Below are 27,998 nucleotides of genomic sequence, written 5' to 3'. Positions count from 1 at the left end.
GCTTGAACCTGGTCATGTTTGATTATGACCATGTAACATGCGTTAGGAAGAGTGATGCACTACAACCAAATCGTTTCAGATCAGATTTAGGATTTTTGTCCCCAGATTTATAGAGCATCTGGGCTTGTGGTTTAAGCCATAAAATGACAAACAAATGGTTTATGACAGACATTTAATAGACGTACAGTCGTCTAGCTTGCAGGACAGCTACATTGGTAGTCATCTCATTGTTAAAGGCATCCTCCTAACCAGTCCATATGTTTTAATCATTTTTTAACCTCTGCTCTTTTTCCAACTCTTTCATCGTTGTTTCGACTGATGAAGTGCCACCCCTGCACACTCAACCTATCACATCTATGCCGAGGGTGACACAGTGAATACTGTTCTGAAACTAAGCTCTAACTAAGTGTGTGTGTGTTTCCCTCCAGACGTGACTATGGGCTGCATCAAGAGTAAAGAAGACAAGGGTCCCACCATGAAGTACCGGCCGGACAATGCTTCGGCCTCGGACGTCATCGCCCCCCATGTAGGCCCCTACGGGCCCGACCCCACCCAGCTGCAGCAGAACCAGCCACCTTCCTCTGGACCCGCCACAGGCTTCAACCCCCACGCTATCACCCCCTTCGGAGGAGCCTCCATCATGACCCCCTTCGGAGGGGCATCCACCTCCTTCTCCGGTGCTCTCCCCGGTGCATTCCCCGGTGCCGTATCAGGTGAAACTCGCCTACTATCCACATAATCCTAGATATAGATCTTCAAGCATAGCCTACCTCGAATTTTCGTGCGAATTACCCATTGACATTTTACACTTGCCCTACTATTTATAGAATCCGAACTTGAGACCTTAAGCCGGGTAGCACCCCCCCTTGAGTTTCGGTGCAATCATATGTTGACATCAATGGATGATTGGTGCGACACGTTTGTATGCATGTATCTTTCGAGTGTGGGTTTCTTTTCGTACCCGTATGCCTTTCTATCATAACAGTGCTATATAAGCACTCTAAGATGTGCCATATGAGACTGCTATGGTTCCTTCACAAGGGCCCATATACTTATTCTCCAACAGAATAGTTGGTGACCTGACAACTCAATATCCGGAGTCGCTCGAAAATCCATCTGCCATTGTGTTCCAGCCAATTCAAATCCAACGGTCTATCGTCATCTCCCTCTAGATGTCCTCCAGTCACGTTGTCCACAGGTGCCATTAGCAAAAAAATAAAAAATCAATTTATAGGTCTGATAAGGTCCCAGTGAGCAGGGAGATGAGATTGAGCCCTCCTGTATAGGTGGGATTAGGTTTGTAATCCCCCCTCCCTGTTGTTATCTGGTCCATGGCACGTTATGGAGTTCCTCTACCAGTTAATGGGATTAGTGTTGGCAGCTTTGTGTTGTTCAGCATTGGTTTAGATGAATATGAGCTCCCTGTGAGGTGTGGCACACTATGGGCCCTGGTCAAAAGTAGTGTACTAACATACATAGGGAGTAGGGTGCCATTTGGGTCGTAACCATAGATGGTTATCCACACAATCTGCCTACCTATCTAATCTCTGCCCAGTAAGCAGGATGGTTTACAGTGTATTCTGTATTGACATTACAGTTGTGAGATTAGATGACCTGTGCTATGCTATTATTCATGCTTTGTAATTATGTTAGATTTGCACCGAGCTGACGTAAACATTTCCCCTACGACGCTAAACAAACAACCTTGATTAAATTTACTCCTGTCAGAGCAACCAATGTAGTATCCACCCCCCTGCCAAATGAATGCCTGACATGAAGGACAGTCTTTCCCTTTACCCTTCTCATTGTATCCATGGCAGACCTTGGTTTAAATACTATTTGAAATCTTTGCTTTAGGCTAGAGTGCCAGATGTGCAGTTTTCAGTTATTCTATTGATTCCATTGCACCAGGAAAGCTCAATTAAGCCCACTTTAAGTATTTCAAATCATTTCAAATAGTATTTCAACCCAGGTTGGATCCAGGGCCAATGGCGTGTCTATGTTGCTTTCCTGACACGTGGCATTTTTGTACACTGGACATTTCCATAGAGTAGAATTAACGGCAGGAAAATATCTACAGGGAGTGTGCAGGCTGGAGACCACGGATCTATTGCTACCCTCCTCTCACAACAGTCTGTCACACTACACATACCAGTCACGTACCACCACTATGGAAACAGAACCACCGCTACAGATCTACTTTCTCTGACTGACCTCCCATTGGTCCCTTTTATCTTTGCAGCTGAGTTTGTTTCTGTCAATGTCACTGAATGTTGACAGTACCAATCTTGGCACAAAGGTCGCCAGGTATTTATAGAAAATCTTTCTATCCTTAGTAGTCTATTAGTAGCTCTGAATGCCGTCATATTCTAACTTTTCACCATCTGTACTAGAGGTCAACTGATTATGATTTTTCAACGCCGATGCCGATTATTGGATGACCCAAAAAAATCTGATTCTGATTAATCGGCCGATTTAATTTTTTTTATTTTTAATTTTTTAATTTTGTATTTATTTATTTGTAATAATGACAATTACAACAATACTGAATGAACACTTATTTTAACTTAATATGATACAGCAATAAAATCTATTTAGCCTCAAATAAATAATGAAACATGTTCCATTTGGTTTAAATAATGCACAAAGTGTTGGAGAAGAAAGTAAAATTGCAATATGTGCCATGTAAGAAAGCTAACGTTTAAGTTCCTTGCTCAGAATATGGGAAAATATGAAAGCTGGTGGTTCCTTTTAACATGAGTCTTCAATATTCCTAGGTAAGAAGTTTTAGGTTGTAGTTATTATAGGAATTATAGGACTATTTCTCTCTCTACGATTTGTATTTCATATACCTTTGACTATTGGATGTTCTTATAGGAACTTTAGTACTGCCAGTGTAACAGTATAGTTTCCATCCCTATCCTCGCTCCTACCTGGGCTTGAACCAGGAACACATCGAAAACAGCCACCCTTGAAGCAGCGTTACCCATGCAGAACAAGGGGAATAACTACTCCAAGTCTCAGAGCGAGTGACGTTTGAAACGCTATTAGCGTGCACCCCGCTAACTAGCTAGCCATTTCACATCGGTTACACCAGCCTAATCTTGGGAGTTGATAGGCTTGAAGGGGTGGGTATAATTTGTGGAACGTTCCAACAGGAATCTGTTCCAAAAAACGTAAAGTAAAAGGTTGCCAACCAACAACGCATACAAAGTAGCAACGCATACAAACCAAGCTAATTAGCTGCCGAATAGGCATCAACTCACCACGTAGCTTATTCTTAATGTTTGTCCATAGGCAACCAGAGTGACATTTTTCGGGAATAAACGTGATGAGTGAAAAACGCAATGAAATAGACCACCCGGTATCTTATTCTGCCGCTATACAACTTTGTATGCGTTGTTTTTTGGCAACCTTGTTATTTACAAAGTTTTTGGAATAGATTCCTGTTGGAACGTTCCACAAATTATACCCACCCGGCTTGAAGTCATAAACAGCTTGAAGCACAGCAAAGAGCTGCTGGCAAAACGCACGAAAGTGCTGTTTGAATGAATGCTTACGAGCCTGCTGGTGCCTACCACCACTCAGTCAGACTGCTCTTTCAAATGCTAGACTTAATTATAATATAATAAACACACAGAAATACGAGCCTTAGGTCATTAATATGGTCGAATCCGGAAACTATCATCTCGAAAACAAAAGTTTTTTCTTTCAGTGAAATACGGAACCGTTCCGTATTTTATCTAATGGGTGGCATCCCTAAGTCTAAATATTCCTGTTACATTGCACAACCTTCAATGTTATGTCATAATTACGTAAAATTCTGGAAAATTAGTTCGCAACGAGCCAGGCGGCCCAAACTGTTGCATATACCCTGACTGCGTGCAATGAACGCAAGATTAGTGACACAATTTCATGTTAGCAGGCAATATTAACCTGTTGGGGATAGGGGGCAGTATTTACACGGCCGGATAAAAAACGTACCCGATTTAATCTGGTTACTACTCCTGCCCAGTAACTAGAATATGCATATAATTATTGGCTTTGGATAGAAAACACCCTAAAGTTTCTAAAACTGTTTGAATGGTGTCTGTGAGTATAACAGAACTCATATGGCAGGCAAAAACCTGAGAAGATTCTCACCAGGAAGTGGCCTGTCTGACAAGTGGTTGTTCTTCTTGCCTCTGTTTATTGAACATTTAGGATCTTTGCTGTAACGTGACACTTCCTACGGCTCCCATAGGCTCTCAGAACCCGGGAAAAAGCTGAATGACGTAATTCAATGCCCAGGCTGAAACACATTTGCTCGTTTGGCAAGTGCTCTATCAGACGGCCATTAGACGAGGCTCGTGCATGAGGGGATAGCATGCTTTTACTTTTTCTCTCGTTGAATGTAAACAGACTTTGCCGGTCGGAATATTATCGCTTTTTTATGAGAAAAGTGGCATAAAAATTGATTTTAAACAGCGGTTGACATGCTTCGAAGTACGGTAATGGAATATTTAGACATTTTTTGTCACAAAATGCGCAATGCTCGTAACCCTTATTTACCCTTTGGATAGTGTCTTGAACGCATGAACAAAACGCCGCTGTTGGAACATAACTATGGATTATTTGGGACCAAACCAACATTCGGACAGTGTGGTTAGATTAACGAGAGTCTTGTCTTTAAAATGCTGTAAAATAGTCATATGTTTGAGAAATTGAAGTAATAGCATTTCTAAGGTATTTGAATAACGCGCCACGGGATTCAACTGGCTGTTGAGTAGCCCAGAGAGGTTAACTAAATATGCAGGTTTAAAAATATATACTTGTGTATTGGTTTTAAAGAAAGGCATTGATGCTTATGGTTAGGTACATTGGTGCAACGACAGTGCTTTTTTCACAAATGCGCTTGTTAAATCAACACCCGTTTGTCGAAGTAGGCTATGATTCAATGAGAAATTAACAGGCACCGCATCGATTATATGCAACACAGGACACGTTAGATAAACTAGTAATATCATCAACCATGTGTAGTTAACTAGTGATTATGTTAACATTGATTTTTTAATTTTTTTTATATAAGATAAGTTTAATGCTAGCTAGCAACTTACCTTGGCTTCTTGCTGCCCTCGTGTAACAGGTAGTCAGCCTGCCATGCAGGCTCCTCGTGGAGTGCAATGTAAGGCAGGTGGTTAGAGCAACCGGAAGGTTGCAAAAACGAATCCCCGAATCCCCCCCGTTCCTAGGCCGTCATTGAAAATAAGAATGTGTTCTTAATCTGACTTGCCTAGTTAAATAAAGGTGTAAAAAAAAAATATCGGTGGCCAAAAATACCGATTACCGATTTTTGTTATGAAAACTTGAAATTGGCCCTAATTAATCGGCCATTCCGATTAATCGGTCGACCTCTAATCTGTACTGGTTCTCCACCAAAAGTAGTCAACAAAACTCTTTTTGAGTCCCCTAAATGTATATACTGTCCATGAATTTCACTTGTGCTTTTGGAATGTTTTATTGAATGTTTTCTGTCTGTGTGTTTAGGTGGGGTTACGTTCTTCGTGGCCTTGTACGACTATGAAGCCAGAACTTCAGATGACCTGACGTTCAAAAAAGGAGACCGCTTCCAGATCATCAATAACACGTGAGTTCTTGTGGGCCCTGGTCAAAAGTAGGGCACTATATATGGAATAGGATGCCTTTTTGGATGCAGGCTCCCTCTTTGCACCTGTTCTATACAACTTTCTTCTTACATGTTAAATAAAGGTTAAATATAAATAAATAAAATAAAAAAAACATGGGTTAGATTTTTGTTTTCACCCTCTGATCTTGTTTTTACACCCAGATCACTGGAGTCTTTCATTTATTTAATGAAACCCCTTTAACACAGATGTGGCTTAGGTCATAAATACCTCTCTGCTCTAGAATGTAGCCTTGGTTGACTTTGTTCAATTCAAATATAACACATTGCTGCATGCCATAATATAGCTATAGAACACATGCATAAAAGACAGCATGTACAAGACATAACCAGACTACCATTACTAGGAACCGTGTGCTGGAGTGTGCAGACATGGTAGTGATACATTTACGTCATTTGGCAGACGCTCTTATCCAGAGCGACTTACAAATTGGTGCATTCACCTTATGATATCCAGTGGAACAACCACTTTACAATAGTGCATCTATATCCTTTTTTTGGGGGGGGTAGAAGGATTACTATATCCTATCCCAGGTATTCCTTAAAGATGATACTAGATCTGGATGATTCTCTCTCTCGCTCTGTGTTTTTCCCCCTACAGAGAAGGGGACTGGTGGGAGGCGCGCTCCATCAACACAGGGAAGAAAGGTTACATTCCCAGTAACTATGTGGCTCCAGCTGACTCCATCCAGGCTGAAGAGTAAGGCCCTTGTTTATCCTCTCACCTAACCTAACCTGATTAGGACCTTCCACTGACACAACAGCACTATCCTAACCACAGCATCATGATCATGCATCACATGCCTTTCACTGGAGGCACATTCACATTTTTTGATTACATTTTTTTTATTTAACCAGGCAAGACAGTTATTTGCAATGACAGCCTCCTGGAGAACAGTGGGTTAACTGCCTTGTTCAGGGGCAGATTGACAGATTTTTACCTTGTCAGCTCAGGGATTCGATCCAGCAACCTTTCGGTTACTGGAACCAATGCTCTAACCACTTGGCTACCTGCCGCCCCAAACTAGAATAACTCATAGCTTTTTCTGCTCTCCTGAGGCCATATGTATCAAGCGTCTCAGAATAGGAGTGCTGATCAGGTTCCTCCTGTCCATGTAATCTTATTCATAGCGATCTACAGATGTAGGATCTTAATTTGATCAAGACAACTTTCCTGCAATTTTCAATTTGTAGTGTATTTGAGGTTTAAAAAGGCTTCTGAAGTTTCCACTTTGACATTTCAGACTTAATTTTCATAATGTATCAACCCCTACAAAAATGTCCATGAATTTAATCCACATAATAATCAGCATGACTTGTTGCTGCAGGATTATTTCCCTGCTGTAGAAAACTGGCTCAAATTAAAACTGGCTCTAAATCAGCACTCCTACGCCTGAGACACTTGATACATGTGTCCCCAGGGGGTTTCATCTACCATCTCATATTAGATATAAACCTAGAGGTTTATGATCGTTTAGCAAGGAAATAGAATGTAATCCTGTTTGTTAGATGACCCCTGATGGACTCCAATAATTCTGTATTTCCTCTCATTGTGTATTTCAAGTTTGACTTTTCCAAACACGGAAATGATCCTTACTAGTATTGAGTCAAATAAAGTTAATAATAACATAAGCCGGTATTCATGTTAATGTGTGTCCTCTCATAGGAATAGAATGATGTGCTAGATCTGGAATGCAATAAATACTTGGAATGGCTTGGGTTTCTCAAGGACAGATTTGGGAAAGGCTCATTTTCAAAAGTCTGTGTTCTTCCTCAGGTGGTACTTTGGTAAAATGGGCCGTAAAGATGCCGAGAGGCTGCTGTTGAATCCAGGCAACAACCGAGGCACCTTCCTGGTGCGAGAAAGTGAAACCACTAAAGGTGAAGATGATTAGTGTGAAATCGTGCATGGACTGCGTCTCAAGTAACACGCTATTCCCCATGTAGTGCACTACTTTTGAGGGTTCATATTCAGAAAGCGTCTCAGAATATGGGTGTGCTGATCCAGGATCAGATTCTCACCATCCGTAATAATCTGATTCATTGTGATCTAAAAGGGGAAAATGATCTTAAATCAGCACTTGAGCTCATATGATGCCCTAAGTAGTGCACTATATGGGGAATAGGGAGTCATTTAAGACACAGCCAGTGACACTCATTTACATGAATAGATAAAGCCTAGATCTTAATACTGTTGGTTGGATGGACGAAAAATCTGGTCATTGTCTCCTCCAGGTGCTTATTCCTTGTCAATACGAGACTGGGACGATGCCAAAGGCGACAATGTGAAACACTACAAGATCCGCAAACTTGACAATGGGGGTTACTACATCACTACACGCGCCCAGTTTGACACACTGCAGAAACTGGTCAAACACTACACAGGTAGGTCTTCTAGCTCTTTTTCATAGGATCTCTCTCTGTCTCTGTCTCTCTCTCTGTCTCTGTCTCTCTCTAAGCCACTCACTCACCTCTCTTCTCTAACACTCTCTCAAACTCACTCTCTTACAGACCTGCTACCCTGCAAATGTAATCTTGCTGAGCGTGAGACACTCCTATTCATTTCAATGAAACCTGGGTGGAAGCAGCACGGCTCCGCGTGAGGCTTGCACTGCTCATCGTAAAATTACACTGGATCTATTTTGAAGAGTTTGATGTGCAGCTCACGCACGAGAACACTTAATAAAGTGTCTTGCGTTTGGTTCACACCGGCAAAAGGTCACGCGTCCAATGTATTACCTAAAAAACAATTGTTTTCCCAACACCAGAGTGTAGCTCCCCAGTAACTTTCTAATTTACAGCTTCCCTCCCTTCTCCAAGAGCAGAGCAGTTCCTGATCTAAAATGCACTCTCTTTTACCACAGTCTCTCTATCTCCCTCTCTCTCTCTGTCCCTCGTCTGTGCTTCGGTAATACCTGGCCTACCTGTAATTGTCCCGGTGATTTCTCCAGCTAGAGGAATGATACTCAGATTGAATATTTAATGGATACCTTCCTTAAGTGCTTCCCTTGTCGCTAAAGGAGAGACATTAAAGCGCTCTGGGAGAGCCCACTTTGCGGCTGGTTGTGTCCCAAATGGAACCCTGTTCCCTACATAGTGCGCTACTTTTGACCAGAGCCCTATGGGACCAGGTGAAAAGTAGTGCGCTATATAGGGAATAGTGTGCCATTTGGGACATAATCTACTTTTCTCTGGTGCATTTTGAAACCAGCAGGTCCAAGCCGTGTTAAACCATCCTCTTCTCATTCATATTTTAGCTGTGTAATTATAGGCTGAATTTAGCCGTATCGCATGTCGTACGGAAAAACTTGAAGTAATGTGTGAAATGTCCCCTTTTTAAGCTACGTTCGGTTTTCCTTATATATTAGTTACTCCTGTGACTCAGAAAAATGTTGACCATGGTATTTATGTGTGTGGGTGTGTGCGTGCATCTGTGTGTGTGTGTATATGTGTGTGTCTGTCCTCCCGCTCAGAGCATGCAGACGGGCTGTGCCACCGGCTGACCACGGTGTGCCCCACAGTGAAGCCCCAGACTCAGGGCCTGGCCAAGGATGCCTGGGAGATCCCCCGGGAGTCCCTCCGCCTGGAGCTCAAACTGGGCCAGGGCTGCTTCGGAGAGGTCTGGATGGGTAAGACTGTACACATACAGACAGACAGAGACACACACACACATACTTGACACTCCGAATGGTCTGGATGAGCAAGACAGACAGGGAATATACAGTATGACATATTATTATACTACTATGACTTTTAAAATCACCCAGCAGTGCTATTTGTCGAGTTAGCTCAGAGTAAATGTTGCAATTTTTCAACCATTCCTGAACCTGCAACCAAAAACAAGCTACACATGGGCAGTACCAAAACAAGTGACCTAATGATTCTCTTTGCAGCAAAATCTGCAGAGCTGGGAGGGTTGTAATCCCCCATAAATATGACATTCAATTGGTTGCAAGAATTTTGTATAATAATTTAAATTGAAAAACTCAACGTTTTGAATCCGGCGTCGTTTTGTGTATCAATTCATAAACCATGTGCCATGGAATCGGTATATAAAAAATCTCCTTCCAACTATTTTGCAACCTGTATGGCGCATCTGTTAATTGTTTGGTCCTAAAATGAAACTGGCATACTTTTTTTTATTTATCACAATTTTTCTAAGGCCAATTTTGGTCCTTAATGCAAGGCTGACAGACAAGTTCCTTACCTTCTCCCATATCCACTTGTGTCATCCATTTTTGCAGTAATGCTGCAATCAGTTGGTTGTAATTTTGGGAAGAGCAGACATTTCCATGTATTTTTGTTAGCTGCATGTGTGACATAATTCCACCAGTCCTATTTATGATATAATTCACGAAGATCTTTTTTTCATAAATAATGTTTTTTCATCAATTAGTATATTTGAGTTAAACCATAGTATTTGTTCTGTCTTTTATAGCGGATTAAACTGAAATTGCAACCAACCCACAGTTCCTAGGCTGTCATTGTAAATAAGAATTTGTTCTTAACTGACTTGTCTAGTTAGGTGTAGGCAGGGCCATAAGTAAATAGGTCAACTGGGATATGACTAAATAATTAATCAGCGTGCAAATCATTATTCAGTATTAATCCAGAGAGGTTAGAAAAATTATCTAGCTCCTGTCAGGCTGTGCAGGGATCCAAATCAGCGTACAATGACAGCTTTGTTTTTAAGCCCTGAATTTCTAGCCCCTCAATATTGTTGTCGGATCTGACTTTAATAGCTAACATTTCAATGGCCATAATAAATAGATATGCCGATATTGGACAACCTTGTTTTACTCCTCTTGACAATTTATTACTTTCTGAGAAGTAGCCATTATTTACTATTTTACACCTGGGGTTACTGTACATAACTTTAACCCATCGTATAAGAGATTCTCCTAAATTAAAATAGTCTAGGCATTTATATATACATTTCGGGCGTACTTTATCAAAGGCCTTTTCAAAGTTAGCTATGAATACCAGGCCTGGTTTACCTGATTTTTGTTGTTGTAGTGTTCTATTGTTTCCAGTACTTATATTATCTCCAATGTATCGTCCATGTAAAAACCTGTTGTAAATTACTATTGTAGCTGGAAACGGCAGATTTTTTATGGAATATCTACATAGGCATACAGAGGCCCATTATTGTGTTAGCTAATCCAAGTTTATCATTTTAAAAGGCTAATTGATCATTAGAAATCCCTTTTGGAATAATGTTAGTACAGCTGAAAACTGTTGTTCTGATTAAAGAAGCAACAAAACTGTCCTTCTTTAGACAAGTTGAGTATCTGGAGCATCAGCATTTGTGGGTTCAATTACAGACTCAAAATGGCCAGAAACAAAGAACTTTCTTCTGAAACTCATCAGACTATTCTTATTCTGAGAAATTAACGCTATTGCATACAAGAAATTGTCAAGAAACTAAAGATCTCGTACAACGCTGTGTACTACTCCCTTCATAGAACAGCACAAACTGGCTTTAACCAGAATAGAAGGAGAAGTGGGAGGCCCCGGTGCACAACTGAGCAAGAGGAAAAATACATTAGTGTCTAGTTTGAGAAACAGACGTCTCACAAGTCCTCAACTGGCAGCTTTATTAAATAGTACCCACAAAACACCAGTCTCAACATCAACAGTGAAGAGGCGACTCCGGGATGCTGGCCTTCTAGGCAGAGTTGCAAAGAAAAAGCCATATCTCAGACTGGCCAATAAAAATAAAAGATGAAGATGTTCAAAATAACATAGACACTGGACAAAGGAAGATTGAAAAAAAAAAAGTGTTATGGACAGACGAATCTAAGTTTGAGGTGTTCGGATCACAAAGAAGAACATTTGTGAGAGAGACCAAAAAAATGAAAAGACGCAGGAGGAGTGCTTGACACCATCTGTTGTCAAGACGACTAGCTATATTGAGCCTCTGCCATGTATATCTCACTAGGTCAGGATATTTAAGAGTCCATATATCCACTAGTTCCAATATATTGATAATATTAGTAATTTCCTTAAGTGCATGAGGGGGATAGTTTGCAGTGTGATTTCCTTTTATGTTCCGTTGAGGTACACTATATATGCAAAGGAATGTGGACACCCCTTCAAATTAGTGGATTCGGCTATTTCAGCCACACCCATTGCTGACAAATGTATAAAATCGAGCACACCGCTGTGCAATCTCCATAGACAAACATTGGTAGTAGAATGGCCTGACAGAAGAGCTCAGTGACTTTAACGTGGTACCGTCATAGGATTGCACCTTTCCAACAAGTCAGTTCTTCAAAATTCTGCCCTGCTAGAGCTGCTCCGGTCAACTGTAAGTGCTGTTATTTTGAAGTGAAAACGTCAAGAAGCAACAATGGCTCAGCCGCGAAGTGGTAGTCCACACAAGTTCACAGAATGGACTGCAGAGTGCTGAAGCATGTAGTGCGTAAAAATGGTCTGTCCTCGGTTGTGAAACTCCCTATTGAGTTCCAAACTGCCTCTGGAAGCAACGTCAGCACAAAAGCGGTTTGTCGGAGGCTTCAAAAAATGGGTTTCCATGGCCGAGCAGCCTCACACAAAGCTAAGATCACCATGCGCAATGCCAAGCGTCGGCTGGAGTGGTGTAAAGCTCACTGCCATTTGACTCTGGAGCAGTGTTCTCTGGAGTGATGAATCACGCTTCACCATCTGGCAGTCCGACAGACAAATCTGTGTTTGGCAGATGCCAGGAGAACGCTACCTGCCGAATGCATAGTGCCAACTGTAAAGTTTAGTGGAGGAGGAATAATGATCTGGGGCTGTTTTTCATGATTCCGGCTCCTTAGTGAAGGGAAATCTTAACGTTATAGCATACAGTGACATTCTAGACGATTCTGTGCAGTTTGGGGAAGGCCCTATCCAGTTTCAGCATGGCAATGCCCCCATGCACAAAGCAAGGTCCATACAGAAATGGTTTGTCGAGATCGGTGTGGAAGAACTTAACTGGCCTGCACAGAGCCCTGACCTCAATCCCATCAAACACCTTTGGGATGAGTTGGACGCCAACTGTGCGCCAGGTCTAATTGTGCAACATCAGTTCCCGACCTCACTAATGCTCTTGTGGCTGATTGGAAGCAAGTCCCTGCAGCAATGTTCCAAAATCTAGTATATTTAGCCCTCCTGTACACATGGATCCTAGGGCTTTTAAGAGATAGGGGCCCATTCTTTAAAAAGAGCACATGGTGACACCTACAGTACAGATCCAGATTCGCAGCCAACGTAATTTCGAACACATTTGCCACGTTTGTACCCCCCAACTCAAGAGAATACTTGATGTGTGAATGCATATACAGTTTGGCTGTTTAAGAAGGCATGCCAAATTGATCATGAATGGGATGATTTGATTAACCAATATCACCCACGCAAGTGTCCCCCCATTTTGACACATCTTCCCAAGCACCTCTGTGCAGTCAGACCATTTGATTATTCTGTGCTGCCAGGGCCACAATAATATGCCCCCTCTCTGATTGTTCAAGTGCAACTCCCTCCCCATGGGTTACTGCAGCCAGTGTTGCCAGCACTGCTACTACCTGGGTGGGGGTACTCCACTGGAATTCCCACCTGCTAGGTGCGAGGTCATCAATGTTCTCATTAGCAGCTTTGAGAAAATCCCATCTGGGGCTTTGGCTTTTGGTCCTACCCTGCCAGGCAGGGTCAGACTCTTGTGGGGGCGGTGCTGCTTTAGTGGATCTCAGACCGTGTTCACCTTTCTGTCATGACTGCATAGGCTACTTGCAGCAGGCCTATAAAACAGATAAGGACTTCTCCTTAGTGGGTGGGTCGCTCAGGTGGGTGTCTAGGATATAGGGTTGGCACCGTTCGATCATGATAGGACAAAAAACAAACAAATTATATATACAGTTGAAGTCGGAAGTTACATACACTTAGGTTGGAGTCATTAAAACTCGTTTTTCAACCACTCCACAAATTTCTTATTAACAAACTATAGTTTTGGCAAGTCGGTTAGGACATCTACTTTGTGCATGACACACGTAATTTTTTCAACAATTGTTTACAGACAGATTATTTCACTTATAATTCACTGTATCACAATTCCAGTGGTTCAGAAGTTTACATACACTAAGTTGACTGTGCCTTTATACAGCTTGGAAAATTCCAGAAAATGATGTCATGGCTTTAGAAGCTGCTGATAGGCTAATTGACATAATTTGAGTCAATTGGAGGTGTACCTGTGGATGTGTTTCAAGGCCTAGCTTCAAACGCAGTGCCTCTTTGCTTGACATCATGGGAAAATCAAAATAAATCAGCCATGACCTCAGAAAAAATATTGTAGACCTCCACAAGTCTGGTTCATCCTTGGGAGCAATTTCCAACAGCCTGAAGGTACCACGTCTGTACAAACAATAGTAGGCAAGTATAAACACCATAAGACCACGCAGCTGTCATACCGCTCAGGAAGGAGACGTGTTCAACAGCAAATGACCTTGTATAGATGCTGGAGGAAACCGGTACAAAAGTATCTACAGTATAGCCATAGTAAAACGAGTCCTATATCAACATAATCTGAAAGGCCCCTCAGCAAGGAAGAAGCCACTGCTCCAAAACTGCCATAAAAAAGCCAGACTACGGTTTGCAACTGCACATGGGGACAAAGATCATACTTTTTGGAGAAATGTCCTCTGGTCTGATGAAACAAAAATAGAACTGTTTGGCCATAATGACCATCGTTATGTTTGGAGGAAAAAGGGGGATGCTTGCAAGCTGAAGAACACCATCCCAACCATTAGACACGGGGGTGGCAGCAACATCTCAATACATCAGTCAGGAAGTTAAAGCTTGGTCGCAAATGGATCTTTCAAATGGATAGTTACACCAAGCATACTTCCAAAGTTGTGGCAAAATGGCTTAAGGACAACAAAATCAAGGTATTGGTGTGGCCATCACAAAGCCCTGACCTCAATCCTATAGAAATGTTGTGGGCAGAACTTAAAAGGTGTTTGCGAGCAAGGAGGCCTACAAACCTGACTCGGTTACACCAGCTCTGTCAGGAGGAATGGGCTGAAATTCACCCAACTTATTTTGGGAAGCTTGTGGAAGGCTACCCGAAACGTTTGACCCAAGTTAAACAGTTTAAATGCAATGCTACCAAATACTAATTGAGTGTATGTAAACTTCTGACACACACTGAATGTGATGAAAGAAATAAAGCTGAAATAAATCATTCTCTACTGATATTCTGACATTTCACATTCTTAAAATAAAGTGGTGATCCTAACTGACCTAAGAGGGGGAATTTTTACTAGGGTTAAATGTCAGGAATTGTGAATAACTGAGTTTAAATGTATTTGGCTAAGGTGTATGTAAACTTCCGACTTCATCTGTATGTTTGTATATCCCATATCTGCGTAAAATTGAAGACTCGCTCTGTCACAGTGGCATCCGCTCCTTCAGGGACTCAAGTCCTTTCAGCTACAGCTCATAACTTCATGTGTGTCCTCCATGTACCCAAATACACCCCGTTTATCACATTGTACCTATGACACACTGTATAACTCTATAAACTGTAGCCATACTGTAATATGTCAGAGGTTACATCCCAAATGGCACCCTAATCCCTATGTAGTGCACTTCTTTTGACCAGGCTGTATAGGGAATAGGGTGCCATTCGCTGAAAACGACCATTTGTTTACTCCTGTTTACACTATCTTTCTGGTACAGTAAGAGGTAGCATCATGACTCAAACATGACTTACTCAAATTTTGTAATTCTATTCAGGCACTTGGAATGGCACCACCAAGGTGGCGATTAAGACCCTGAAGCCAGGCACCATGTCCCCCGAGGCCTTCCTCCAGGAGGCCCAGATCATGAAGAAGCTGAGGCACGACAAGCTGGTGCCCCTCTACGCCGTGGTGTCTGAGGAACCCATCTACATCGTCACTGAGTACATGGCCAAAGGTACACATCGTCATATGCACATATAGCAGACGCGTATAAATCACACACACACAGTATTGTACAGACACGCATGTGACATGGAAATCCATCTACATAGTTACAGGGGCAGTAGTCAGAGGGCTTGTTCGACATTGCAGGTGACTGCCGACTGACTGATCTACAAATTACCTTGCATCATAAATAACTACTCTTTATTATTTGTGGATCAGGCAGTCAGTCACATTTTACCCAAAATGCTTCACGTCAGCAACAATGTGGAACAAGCCAACAGACATGGTTAGGTAGCAGGTACGCATGTTCATGACACCCACAGATGCAGTGATGTGTGTGACTGGCAGCATGGTTTTGAGATGTAGATCTACGGCTGATTTTAGATGTGTAATTAAAAAGTTATAGCTAGAGCCTCTCTCCAGAAGGGTCCTTACACACTCACTCACACACACGCCTGGGGGAGGTGATCGGCTGACTGGCTCAGCTGGAGCTTGTTATACATGTGTGATGGAGTTGGAGAACCTGAAATAGAATTTAATACAAAGAAGAGAAAGCATGAGATTTGGATGTTAGTTGTTGCATGTCTCCGAAAGATCTTAGGGTGCAGAACTTGTGAGAAAGTTTGGAATCCGAAGTTTTAGATATTACGCCACAACACACACGTCATCCTATTAGAAGTATCCCGGCCAATTTCCTTAAATATAATTTTTTTCAAATGTTATGGCCATTTTAATTAACGTACCCTACAGTTTGGAAGTCCTTGGAAATCCCATGTGGGTTTTGGAGGCCCGGAGCAGAGATGTTTAATTGAAAACTGCAGCAATTTTGTGGCGAGCTTTCATCTTTCTTGACTGCAATGCGTCTCCCTGTTTATTTTTAATTAGTGATTGAACACTAATGACTTATCCCTGTAAGTGGACTCAGTGACGTGTGTGTGTGTGTGTGTGTGTGTGTGTGTGTGTGTGTGTGTGTGTGTGTGTGTGTGTGTGTGTGTGTGTGTGTGTGTGTGTGTTCTAAATTAAATTGCATTGGTGTGTGTGTAGACTAGCCTAACTCATACAGTTAGTGTGTTTATCCCATTGATGTCCCCTGTGACTCTAATCTTGGTTTCCTCTCACACTAAGGAAATGGCAATGTTTGTGCCCTAAATGACACCTTATTCCCTTTATAATGTACTAGTGTTGACCAGTCACCAGGGCCCCATAGGGCTGTGGTCAAAAGTAGTGCACTGTATAGGTAAATAGGGTGCCATTTGGGACACACCCTAAATGTCATTAAGAGCCATGTACCAAACATAGACACACGCTGCTAGCTTCATCAATACCAAGGGAATATTTAAGATGTCGTAGTTAAGAAGCCTTAAGTCACTATTTCTGTGGTGTTTTGTTGCCGCACTGTTGGCAACATTTACAGCACTCTCTCTCTGGTAGAGTAACTGTCATGTGTTGCTGATTTTGTAATTGTAGGAAGTTTGCTGGATTTCCTGAAGGAGGGAGATGGTAAATTCCTCAAGCTTCCCTTGCTGGTGGATATGGCCGCACAGGTAAGTCAAAAGTCAGCCTCTCAGTAAACCACCATGTATGATTCCAAGTGTCTCGCCCATCAGTATCTCCACCTAAGGATACGTTTGGCCTCTTTTTGACTGCCAGTAGTACAATAAAAAACGATTTCTTCCTATCTCTATTTCCATCACCAGATTCCTCCCTCTTGTGTGTATCAATGCGTCCCAGATGGCACCCTATTCCATATTTAGTGCAATACTTTTACCCAGGGAAAGTAGTGCACTGTATAGGGATTAGGGTGTCATTTAGGACTTAACCTAAGAAAGGCTGCTCCGCTCTGAGTGGGTCACATCAAATATTAACGTGGGCATCAGTGATGAAATGGAGTGTTAAACAATTTTTCTTGTTTTCCTCAGATTGCTGACGGTATGGCTTTCATCGAGAGGATGAACTACATTCACAGGGACCTCCGTGCTGCTAACATCCTGGTCGCGGACAACTTGGTGTGCAAGATCGCCGACTTTGGTCTGGCCAGGCTGATCGAGGACAACGAGTACACGGCTAGGCAAGGTTAGTAGAGCACAGAGTAGGCTTGAGCAGGATACCGTATACCGGGGTATTTGGAAACAGCCACGGGATGTTTCTTCAATACCATCAATATTGTTAAACTATTTCTTTGAATTTTTTTCAGTACATTGTAATATTTGTAGCTATTTTCAAAGTAAATACCTGCGGTCAACTTGTGCAAAGCGTTCTTATTTCACCTGGCACATTATTCTACATTATGAACCTTACTTAGTTCCCCGGCACAGTTGATCCAGTCACGTGTTTGTTTGTAAATAGCACAACAGGAGAAAGCAGGAGCAGGTGAGTCCAATTGTGTATTGACAGGGGTCGTGTTTTATATTGAAAGTCTTTTATTTTTTGCTTCAATAGAGTGATCAGAGACGTGCAACTATAGTTTTCCTTCACAGAAAATACGTTAGTGCAACACAGAAAATAGCTTCATTTTCATCAGATGACAACAGAAGTGCAACGCTATTTGGCTGGAAGACACACAACTAAATGAGCTTACAATGAAAAAGCAAATACGATGCATGGCCATCATATTTCTAATGTTTAGGCCTGTCATAGAAAGAATGTAGCCAGCTACATTTCCTAATGTTTTGCTTAAAGTTAATCTTGAAAAGTACCAGAGATAAGTAGGTCCACATCAGTCAGAGCGTTGTCAGCTAATAGAATGCCCATTAGGGAATTCTCATCCAAGTTTAGAAGTGCAACTTGCGCACAAAATTGTCTGATGCTGAGAAATTACAATAAGAAGCATTTTAGATCTGTGTTTACAAAACATAGCTAGATATTTCTTATGCATTTCATATTTTTTACCTGCGTGAAAACTGCATAATTCTGTGTTAACATGACCCCTAAGTTTAACTTGCTATCTAAGTAAGTGGCTGAATTATTAAATTGATGGGGCATCATATTGTGCTAGCGTTTGAGAAGTCAAAGCCTTTTGGTTGAGTTATTTGTACAGCTGCCTCTGCTATCTTGATTTCCTTGCGTTTTTTCTCCTCTCTGTTCTTGGTGGTTTCCTCCTCCCCCCTCTTCTCCGAGCAGAGCAGGCAGGCCCATTGCCCTAGTGACTCCAGACTCCACACAGACACAGCGTGTAGACATGCTGCTGGAGAGCCAGTACGGCATGCATCAAAACTTTGTTCATTTGCACAATGTCTCTCGTCTCTTGTTCATCACTAAACTAAGGACTAAGCTGGGATTAAACACCTCCCTCTGCAACTGGTTCCTGGACTTCCTGACGGACCACCCCCAGGTGGTGAGGGTAGGCAACAACATGTCTGCCACACTGATCCTCAACACTGGGGCCCCTCAGGGTTGTGTACTTAGTCCCCTCCTGTACTCCCTGTTCACCCACGACTACATGGCCAAACATGACTCCAACACCATTAAGTTTGCTGCCGACACAACAGTGGTAGGCCTGATCACCGACAACGATGAGACAGCCTATAGGGAGGGGGTCAGAGAACTGGCAGTGTGGTACCAGGACAACAACCTCTCCCTCGATGTGAGCAAGACAAAGGAGCTGATCATGGACTACAGGAAAAGGCGGGCCGAACAGGCCCCCATTAACATCAACGGGACTGTTGTGGAGCGGGTTGAGAGTTTCAAGTTCCTTGTTGTTCACATCAGCAACGAACTTTCATGGTCCAAACACACCAAGACCGTTGTGAAGAGGGCCCGACAAAACCTTTTCCCCCTCAGGAGACTGAAAAGATTTGGCACGGGTCCCCAGATCCTCAAAAAGTTCTACAGCTGCACCATCGAAAGCATCCTGACTGGTTCCATCACCGCCTGGTATGGTAACTGCTCGGCATCTGACCGTAAGCCACTACAGAGGGTAGTGGGGCCAAGCTTCCTGCAATCCAGGACCTATATAGTAGGCAGTGTCAGAGGAAAGCCCATAAAATTGTCAGACTCCAGTCACCCAAGTCATAGACTGTTTTCTCTGCTTCCGCACGGCAAGCGGTACCGGAGCGCGAAGTCTAGGACTAAAATGCTCCTCAACAGCTTCTACCCCCAAGCCATAAGACTGCTTAACAATTAATCAAATGGTCACTGGACTAGTACTTTGACCCCCCCCCCCAATTTGTTTTGTACACTGCTGCTACTTGCTGTTTAATGTAAATGCTAAGGTACTTCACCCCTACCTTCATGTACAAATTACCTCAATTAACCTGTACCCCCGCACACTGACTCGGTACCGGTACCCCCTGTATATAGCCTCATTATAGTTATGTTATTGTGTTACTTTTTATTATTTTTTACTTTAGTTTATTTGGTAAATATTTTCATAACTCTTCAACTGCACTGTTTGTTAAGGGCTTGTAAGTAAGCATTTGACGGTAAGGTCTACACTTGTTGTATTCGGCCCATGTGACAAATAAGATTTGATTTGAAACTCACAAAAAATGACATTCGGTAGCTCCTACCTGCAGTGCCCTCGGAAAGTATTCAGACCCCTTGACTTTTTTCACATTTTGTTGGGTTCTAGCCTTATTCTAAAACATGTATTAAATCATCCACCTACACACAATACCCCATAATGACAAAGCAAAAACAGGTTTTTAGAAATATTTGCTTTCAGAAATATTTTTTAGAAATATATCACATTTACATAAGTATTCAGACCCTTTACTCTGTACTTTGTTGAAGCACATTTGGCAGCAATTACAGCCTCGAGTCTTCTTGGGTATGACGCTACAAGCTTGGCAGACCTGAATTTGCGGAGTTTCTGCCATTCTTCTCTGTAGATCCTCTCAAGCTCTGAGAGGGAATTTTCAGTTCTCCCCAGAGATGTTCGATCAGGTTCAAATCCAGGCTCTGGCTGTGCCACTCAAGGACATTCAGAGACTTGTCCCGAAGCCACTCCTGCGTTGACCCTAAGCACACAGCCAAGACATTGTCCTGTTGAATGGTGGACCTTTGCCCCTGTCTGAGGTTCTGAGTGCTCTGGAGCAGGTTTCCATCAAGGATCTCTCTGTACTTTGCTCTGTTTATCTATGCCTCAATCCTGACTAGTCTCCCAGTCCCTGCCTCTGAAAAACACCCCCACAGCATGATGCTGCCACCACCATGCTTCACCATAGGGATGGTTCCAGGTTTCCTCCAGACGTGACGCTTGGCATTCAGGCCAAAGAGTTCAATCTTGGTTTCATCTGGTCGGAGAGTCTTTAGGTGCCTTTTGGCAAACTCCAAGTGGGCTAATTTTGTTAGCATTCTGGTAATAGACGCCCAATGGTCTTTTAAGAAAATAACTCTGGAAATATATATAAGGGAACAACATTCCCACCTCTTTCACTGTCAATAATAAACATTTATTGCTGAAATGCTGTGATTGAATAAAAATTGTTCAGAGATTAAATTACATTTAAATAATTATACTTTCTACACACTTTCTAACTGGTTTAAGTTGTTTAAGTTCAGACAAGTATTTTTCCATAAAAAAAGATATATACAGTATGTGTGTGTGTGTGTGTGTGTGTGTGTGTGTGTGTGTATATAAATGTATGTATGTATGTGTGTGTATATATATATATATATATAAACGCACCATGCAACAATTTCACAGAGTTACAGCTCATATAATAAAATCAGTCAATTCAAATTAATTTAAAATATATTTAGGCCCTAATGTATGGATTGATGTCCTCCCAGGCCCACACAGCCCTGGGAGGGCATAGGCCAACCCACTGGTTGGGCCTAGCTCTCCAATCAGAATGAGTTTTTCCTCACAAAGGGGCTTTATTACAGACCGAAATACTCCTCAGTTTCATCTACTGTCGGTGTGATTGGCTCATTAAATGTCATTATTGTAGGGCTCATAAAATGCATTGAATATATGGCTCATCAGGCTCAGGTAGCATCAGGTTTGGATGTTCATGCTGATCAAAGTTCTTTCTAATCAAATCCAGACATATTTATATCCTTTATAATGCTTTAGATTGACACTTCAGGTTTTGGTAGGAAATACAGGGTTACCCGGGAGAAAAGTTATTTATTCTCGGAATGGAACATTTGTATAATAGCGGGAAAATATTCAACCCTATTTCCTACCATGGTAAATTAGGCTAATGGCGAAAAGCAGATGGTCATATTCAATCTGATTAGTTGAGGTGAGTAAACTCTTTCTCAAGCTTCCTGCTAGTTAACCATTTAAGCCCAATGGTTTCAGCAGAGAAACAGGCGTTTGACATTAACACTCCTTTTTCCACTCAACAACAATCTTAAACCTTTTGGAATGTGACTTTTGATTTTTCAACCTGCTGTGATATATTTATAATGTAGGATTCTTTTTCGATCAATTACCTTGCAATCAGATCACACTTCAACCGTTAAAAATTAAGCTATGATCAATTTTGTTACGGAGGTCAATAGTGTAATTGTTATGGCAGACTTGAGTGTGAACTGTAATATTGGTCACTTCTCAGTGGTTATGGTACAGCTGTAAGGTCTCTGATGACCCCTAGTGGAAGTTAATGTTCTGTCTCCTTTCTCTCTCTGTATTTCCCCCTCTTCTCTCTGTCTTTCTCCCTTCCCACTCTTCTTTTATCTCGTCCCCTCTTGCTCTGGTTTTTAGGGGCCAAGTTCCCCATCAAGTGGACGGCTCCTGAGGCTGCTCTGTACGGCCGCTTCACCATCAAGTCAGATGGCTGGTCATTCGGAATCTTACTCACCGAACTGGTGACCAAGGGCAGGGTGCCCTATCCAGGTGAGAACACAGACAAAATAAAAAAAACATGTTTGCGTCCCACATGGGACCCTTTTCCCTATATAGTGCATTTCCTTTGACTAGAGCTCATAGGGAATGGGCACTATGTAGGAATTAGAGTGCCATTTGGGACGCAGACCCATAACAACAATGGCAGTCTGTGAGGCTGTCCATCTGGTTAAGATACTTCAATTGTATGATGCCTGAAGCTGGGAAGCAGATTTCTTGTGTGATTAGGAGGAGTAGTCATAGAAGTAGATGCCAGCGCAATGTAAACAAGGAAGTGACTAATTTGGTTAAAGCTGATCCGTCACAAGTCTTATTGCCTAGACTAGTTAATACTGTCCTAGGAAGTGGGCCAGGGGTGACACTGTCTGATTGCTGTTTTTGTCTCTGTGGGGTAAACACACACACACACACACACACACACACACACACAAGCTGGCTAAGATTAGAGGAGACCATCTGGTGGGATCTGATCCGGAGATTGAACACCACTCTTGTTTAGAACCATCTGTCCCAGACTGATCGAGCTCTGGGGAGAGAGAGAGAGGCTGGCGGGTGCTCTGAAACACTGACACACACAGACACTAACCTTCAGGCCAGGCTTTGGAACCAAAATTATTTTCCAATCGTTTCGTTCTGAACAGTACCATTATATATATTTTTTCGTTCCACTTTTCCCGACCAGCAAAATTAAATTCTGAACCGGTTTGAACCCCAAACCCTAACCCTTTCTGTTACTTTTTAAACCTCTGAAATCAACCTTTTTATTACATTTAGCTCGACGTTAAATTACTTCACCAATCAGTGCAGATAGAGCAGGTTGTGTGTGCATTGTACAGACCATTGTAGGGCGCGAGATGCGACTGAAATGTTGCAGGTGGGGAGAGACGGAGGAAGATGCTTGACTTGAAGCGCTGGGCATCTTGTTGCTATGACATTCATTATCTGAATTAGACCCACAGAATTATACCTACGGATGAGCAGCTTCTACAGTATGAAGGAACTTTGAGTGTCTTTGAACTTCAGAGAGTTGCCTTAATGTTGGACCAGAGCTGGCTAGCTATCTAAGAAGCTAGTGTGTGCAGAGCGGCACCAGAATTTAAATAAAAACAAGTCTTACCTTTTTGTAGTTAATAAATAACTACAGTGCCTTCGGAAAGTATTCAGACCCCTTGACTTTTTCCACTTCGTTACGTTATAACCTTAATCTAAAATAGATTTATTTTTTAATACCCCATAATGACAAAGCGAAATTAGGTTTTTAGATAATTTTTGCAAATTTATACAAAATAAAAAAATTGCAATACCTTATTTGCATAAGTATTCAGACCCTTTGCTATGGGACATGAAAATTGAGCTCAGGTACATCCTGTTTCCATTGATCATCCTTAAGATGTTTCTTCAACTTGATTGGAGTCCACCTGTGGTAAATTAAATTGATTGGACATGATTTGGAAAGGCACACACCTGTCTATATAAGGTCCCACAGTTGACAGTGCATGTCAGAGCAAATACCAAGCCATGAGGTCGAAGGAATTGTCCGTAAAAGTCCGAGACAGGGTTGTGTTGAGGAGCAGATCTGGGTAAGGGTACCAAAGAACTTCTGCAGCATTGAAGGTCCCCAAGAACACAGTGGCCTCCATCATTCTTAAATGGAAGATGTTTGGAACCACCAAGACTCTTCCTAGAGCTGGCCACCTGGTAAAGGGCCTTGGTAAGGGAAATGACCAAATACCCGTTGTTCCCTCTGACAGAGCTCTAGAGTTGCTCTGTGGAGATGGGAGAACTTTCCAGAAGGACAACCATCTCTGCAGACCTCCACCAATCAGGCCTTTATGGTAGTGGCCAGAAGGGAAGCCACTCCTCAGTAAAAGGCACATCGCAGCCCGCTTGGAATTTGCCAAAAGTCACTAAAACACTTTCAACCCATAAGAAACAAGATTCTCTGGTGTGATGAAACCAAGATGACACACTTTGGCCTGAATGCCAAGCGTTACGTCTGGAGGAAACCTGGCATCATCCCTATGGTGAAGCATGGTGGTGGCAGCATCATGCTGTGGGGATGTTTTTCAGCGTGAGGGATTGGGAGACTAGTCAGGATCGAGACAAAGATGAACGGAGCAAGGTACAGAGAGATCCTTGCTGAAAACCTGCTCCAGAGCACCCCAGGGCCTCAGAATGGGGTGACGGTTCACCTTCCAACAGGAAAACGGCCCTAAGCACACAACCAAGACAACACAGAAGTGTTGACAAGTCTGTATGTCCTTCAGTGACCCAGCCAGAGCCCAGATTTTAACCTAAACAAACATCTGGATAGACCTGAAAATAGCTGTGCAGCAATACTCCCCATCCAACCTGACAGAGCTGGAGAGGATCTGCAGAGAAGAATGGGAGAAACTTCCCAAATACAGATGTGCCAAGCTTGTAGCGTCATACTCAAGGTTGTAATCCCCGCAAAGGTGCTTCAACAAAGTACTGAGTAAAGGGTCTGAATACTTATGTAAATGTGAATATTTCCATGTTATTCCAAAAATAGATTAGCAAAAATGTCTAAAAACCTGTTTTTGCTTTGTCATTATGGGGTGTTGTCTGCAGATTGATCAGGGGGGAAAAAACATTTTAATCAATTTTAGAATACGTCTGTTACAAAATGTGGAAAAAGTCAAGGGGTCTGAAAAACCTTCCGAAGGTGCTGTATAGCATCCTTAACTAGCATTGAAAAAGTGTATCCATTCTTCTCTAATTAAATATCTCTCCTTAGTTTCTGAATCTTGCTTGTAACGTCAGCAGGCTACAGTAGACTATGCTTCTGAAGGGGAGGGGCAGGCAGCCTACACGCTCTGGCAAAGGTTTTCAGCTGGCAGACAGACAGTGGAATAAGTTTCTAAGTGACAGAGGGCTTTGCATAGGTGCTTTGTGTTTTTGTGGGACTGGAAAAAAATGCCTGTAACATAATATAACGTTATTAACCGGTTCCCATGCTTTTAAAATAATGCTTCTGTTCCGGAACAGTATATATCACTTTCATTACTGATTCTGTTCCTTGAAAAATGTCATTGTTTTTGGTTCTGTTCCCTGAACCGATTCCAACCCCTGATTCAGGCCTCCTTTTTATTTAGGCTTTTTTGAGGGGAGGGAGGAGGGGGGTGTAATATAGTCTATTGGAGCGATGTCTCAATGGAATTAGATCACAGACCTAGATTTGTTGTGGATAATCTTGATTTTATTACGTGACCTAACTGATACGGTTGACTGCACAGTTAATGTAATGGACACTAAACAGACTGAGCCCCCCCGCTCTATTATTTATCTCTTTCTTTCCATTTCTCTCTCTCCACCCAGGCATGGTGAACAGGGAGGTCCTGGAGCAGGTGGAGCGGGGGTACCGTATGCCCTGCCCCCAGGGTTGTCCAGACTCCCTCCACGAGATGATGAAGCTGTGCTGGAAGAAGGACCCCGATGAGAGGCCCACCTTCGAGTACATCCAGTCCTTCCTGGAGGACTACTTCACAGCCACGGAGCCACAGTACCAGCCTGGGGATAACCTATAGTCAGGCCTGGCCGCAGCGCAGCCCTGGACCCTTTCACCGTGCAAAGTATCCCTCCACCCAGGAGGAACAGACTCTGATACAGACGCATGGAGATTAAATGCTATGAATAATGTGCTTCAGAAAAGGCAACTGGAAGCTTGGTTATCGAGTTGCACAAACCACTGCTATCCTTGATGATAAAAATAAATATGCTATTTTTTTTTTTTTTTACACTAATTTTTACTGATCATTTTATTGTCTTTTAATTTTAGGTACTACAGGTCTTAGTTTGTATGACTTTACTCCTTTTGTTCCTTTGTTTTTTTTATTCCTCAATTTCCCACATGGTTATAATGATCATGTTCTTTTTCAAAGTGACCAATCATTCTGTTGTGTTGTTTCTAAAATCTTTGTTGAACTGTGAAAATACCACATGAGAGAGATGGGTAGGGGCCCTTGGAATAAGAGCTTTCCAAAATGGTGGATGAGAGAGAAGGATGTACTGTAAGCGATGAAAATATTGTCAAGTACTGTGGGAATATTTCAGTTAAAATAACTCAGTTCTGTGTTCAGTACATTTCGCCAGTTCAACTGGAAAATGCTTTTCTTTCTCCTGTGTTTTTCTGAACGATTGACTTGAGTGGCGCGGGTCAGGGACAGTTGTGTGGGTCCGTCTTGTCTGCTCATTTTCTATTTTATTTGTTGATTTTATTCTATGTAAATGAAAGAATAATTCATATCATGGACATGGTTCTAGGTTCATGTGAAGCCTTCCCTTCGAGTCCTTCAGTTGGACATTTTTACAACACTAAGGCCATCATGTTATGTGTCCCTGACAGACCATTGCTATGCCAAGTTAAATAACCTCTTTAAAGATCACTACAGAGTATTTTCTGCATATGTAGGAGTAAGGTTGCCCCTAAACACTGATCTTGGTTAAATTTAGCATTTCCCCTACTAATTGTTATGGAAAGGGAAGCTGATCTTAGATCTGTACCTAGGGGAAACTTCATCCCAGAGCAGTATATCACTGTGAGATGGGAGAATATTCAGCTCTCTCCTTGCAAAGCCCACAGACCTGTAGATCACTAAGCTACATGCCAATATGTCTCGTCCCTGCACATATCATAGCACTACACAACACAAACTAAATGTTCACCCTCTTAGTTCCAGAATTTGAATTTGTTGATACAACCACCTGATTTGGCCATTACATGCCAGCAATAGCTTCTACACACCTATGTTAAAGAGGACTTGGCATTCTCTTTCACATACATGGAGAAGTCCTTCAACAAACGTTCTCTTTTGGATTTTATACTTGACTCATCCTCACGTGTTTCATTTTCAGTTCTAAAAAGGGTTTTAAAAAAGTAACAATTTTGCCTTTATGGGAAAATATTGCCAAAGCACCTGAACTGTTTTATGTTGTCTACATGTGATTTTGTGTGAATGGATTTAATTCAGTCTACAGTTTCAGCCTAGATACAAAGAAGATTCGTTTTTAATTGACATTTTCTTTTTTATAAAGTTGTCATAACCAGTGAGCAGTCAGTTATTTTATTAAGACTGCAACACGGAGGAAGCTCAAAGGACTTTTTAATGTGTCATGTCACATCAACAGTTGTCATTTTCCTCCTTTGTTTTTCTTTAAACTCATCAATTCAGTGATGCATTTGATTATGCATACTTGCATAGATGGGCAGAACACACATGGTCAGCTGAGGTTTTAAAGAAGGGCTTTGTACAAAGTTGTGAAATCCTAATTTTATAAATAAATAAAAAAAGGACAGCAAAGACTAGAATGCAAGTCATAAAGTTGGTGGAAAGATAAATATCATTTAGATACTAATCTGTGGAATTTCTACAGTTGGAAAATTAAACATTTTAATGTGTGCTATTTGTTGAACTCGTTAGATTCATCAGTTTCATACAGACAGTTGATATCACGTTTTTTTTTTAAAGACAGCTAAGACTAGAACGCAAGTTATAAAGTTGGTGTGGAAGTAATTATGGATGCTAATCTGTGGAATTTGTACAGTTGGAAAATTAAACATTTCAGATTTGAATGT

The 27,998-nt window shown here is 41.9% G+C and overlaps 1 protein-coding gene across 1 annotated transcript in view; it reads left to right on the top strand.

The window, feature by feature from the left end:
* The window catches only part of LOC115154525 (tyrosine-protein kinase Yes-like), a 48,275-nt gene extending 20,280 nt beyond the window's left edge, over nucleotides 1–27,995 (top strand). The window contains exons 2-12 of the mRNA XM_029700829.1: nucleotides 429–713; nucleotides 5,527–5,626; nucleotides 6,285–6,383; nucleotides 7,461–7,564; nucleotides 7,919–8,068; nucleotides 9,157–9,312; nucleotides 15,437–15,616; nucleotides 17,074–17,150; nucleotides 17,526–17,679; nucleotides 22,262–22,393; nucleotides 25,742–27,995. Of these exons, the coding sequence (XP_029556689.1) occupies nucleotides 437–713; nucleotides 5,527–5,626; nucleotides 6,285–6,383; nucleotides 7,461–7,564; nucleotides 7,919–8,068; nucleotides 9,157–9,312; nucleotides 15,437–15,616; nucleotides 17,074–17,150; nucleotides 17,526–17,679; nucleotides 22,262–22,393; nucleotides 25,742–25,950 (1,638 nt within the window). The 5' untranslated portion in view covers nucleotides 429–436 and the 3' untranslated portion in view covers nucleotides 25,951–27,995. The remainder of the gene's footprint in view (nucleotides 1–428; nucleotides 714–5,526; nucleotides 5,627–6,284; nucleotides 6,384–7,460; nucleotides 7,565–7,918; nucleotides 8,069–9,156; nucleotides 9,313–15,436; nucleotides 15,617–17,073; nucleotides 17,151–17,525; nucleotides 17,680–22,261; nucleotides 22,394–25,741) is intronic.
* The last annotated feature ends 3 nt before the right edge of the window (nucleotides 27,996–27,998 follow it).

Source organism: Salmo trutta, chromosome 2, assembly GCF_901001165.1.
Source record: "Salmo trutta chromosome 2, fSalTru1.1, whole genome shotgun sequence".
NCBI lineage: Eukaryota > Metazoa > Chordata > Actinopteri > Salmoniformes > Salmonidae > Salmo > Salmo trutta.
This window is presented reverse-complemented; position numbering and strand designations above follow the sequence as displayed.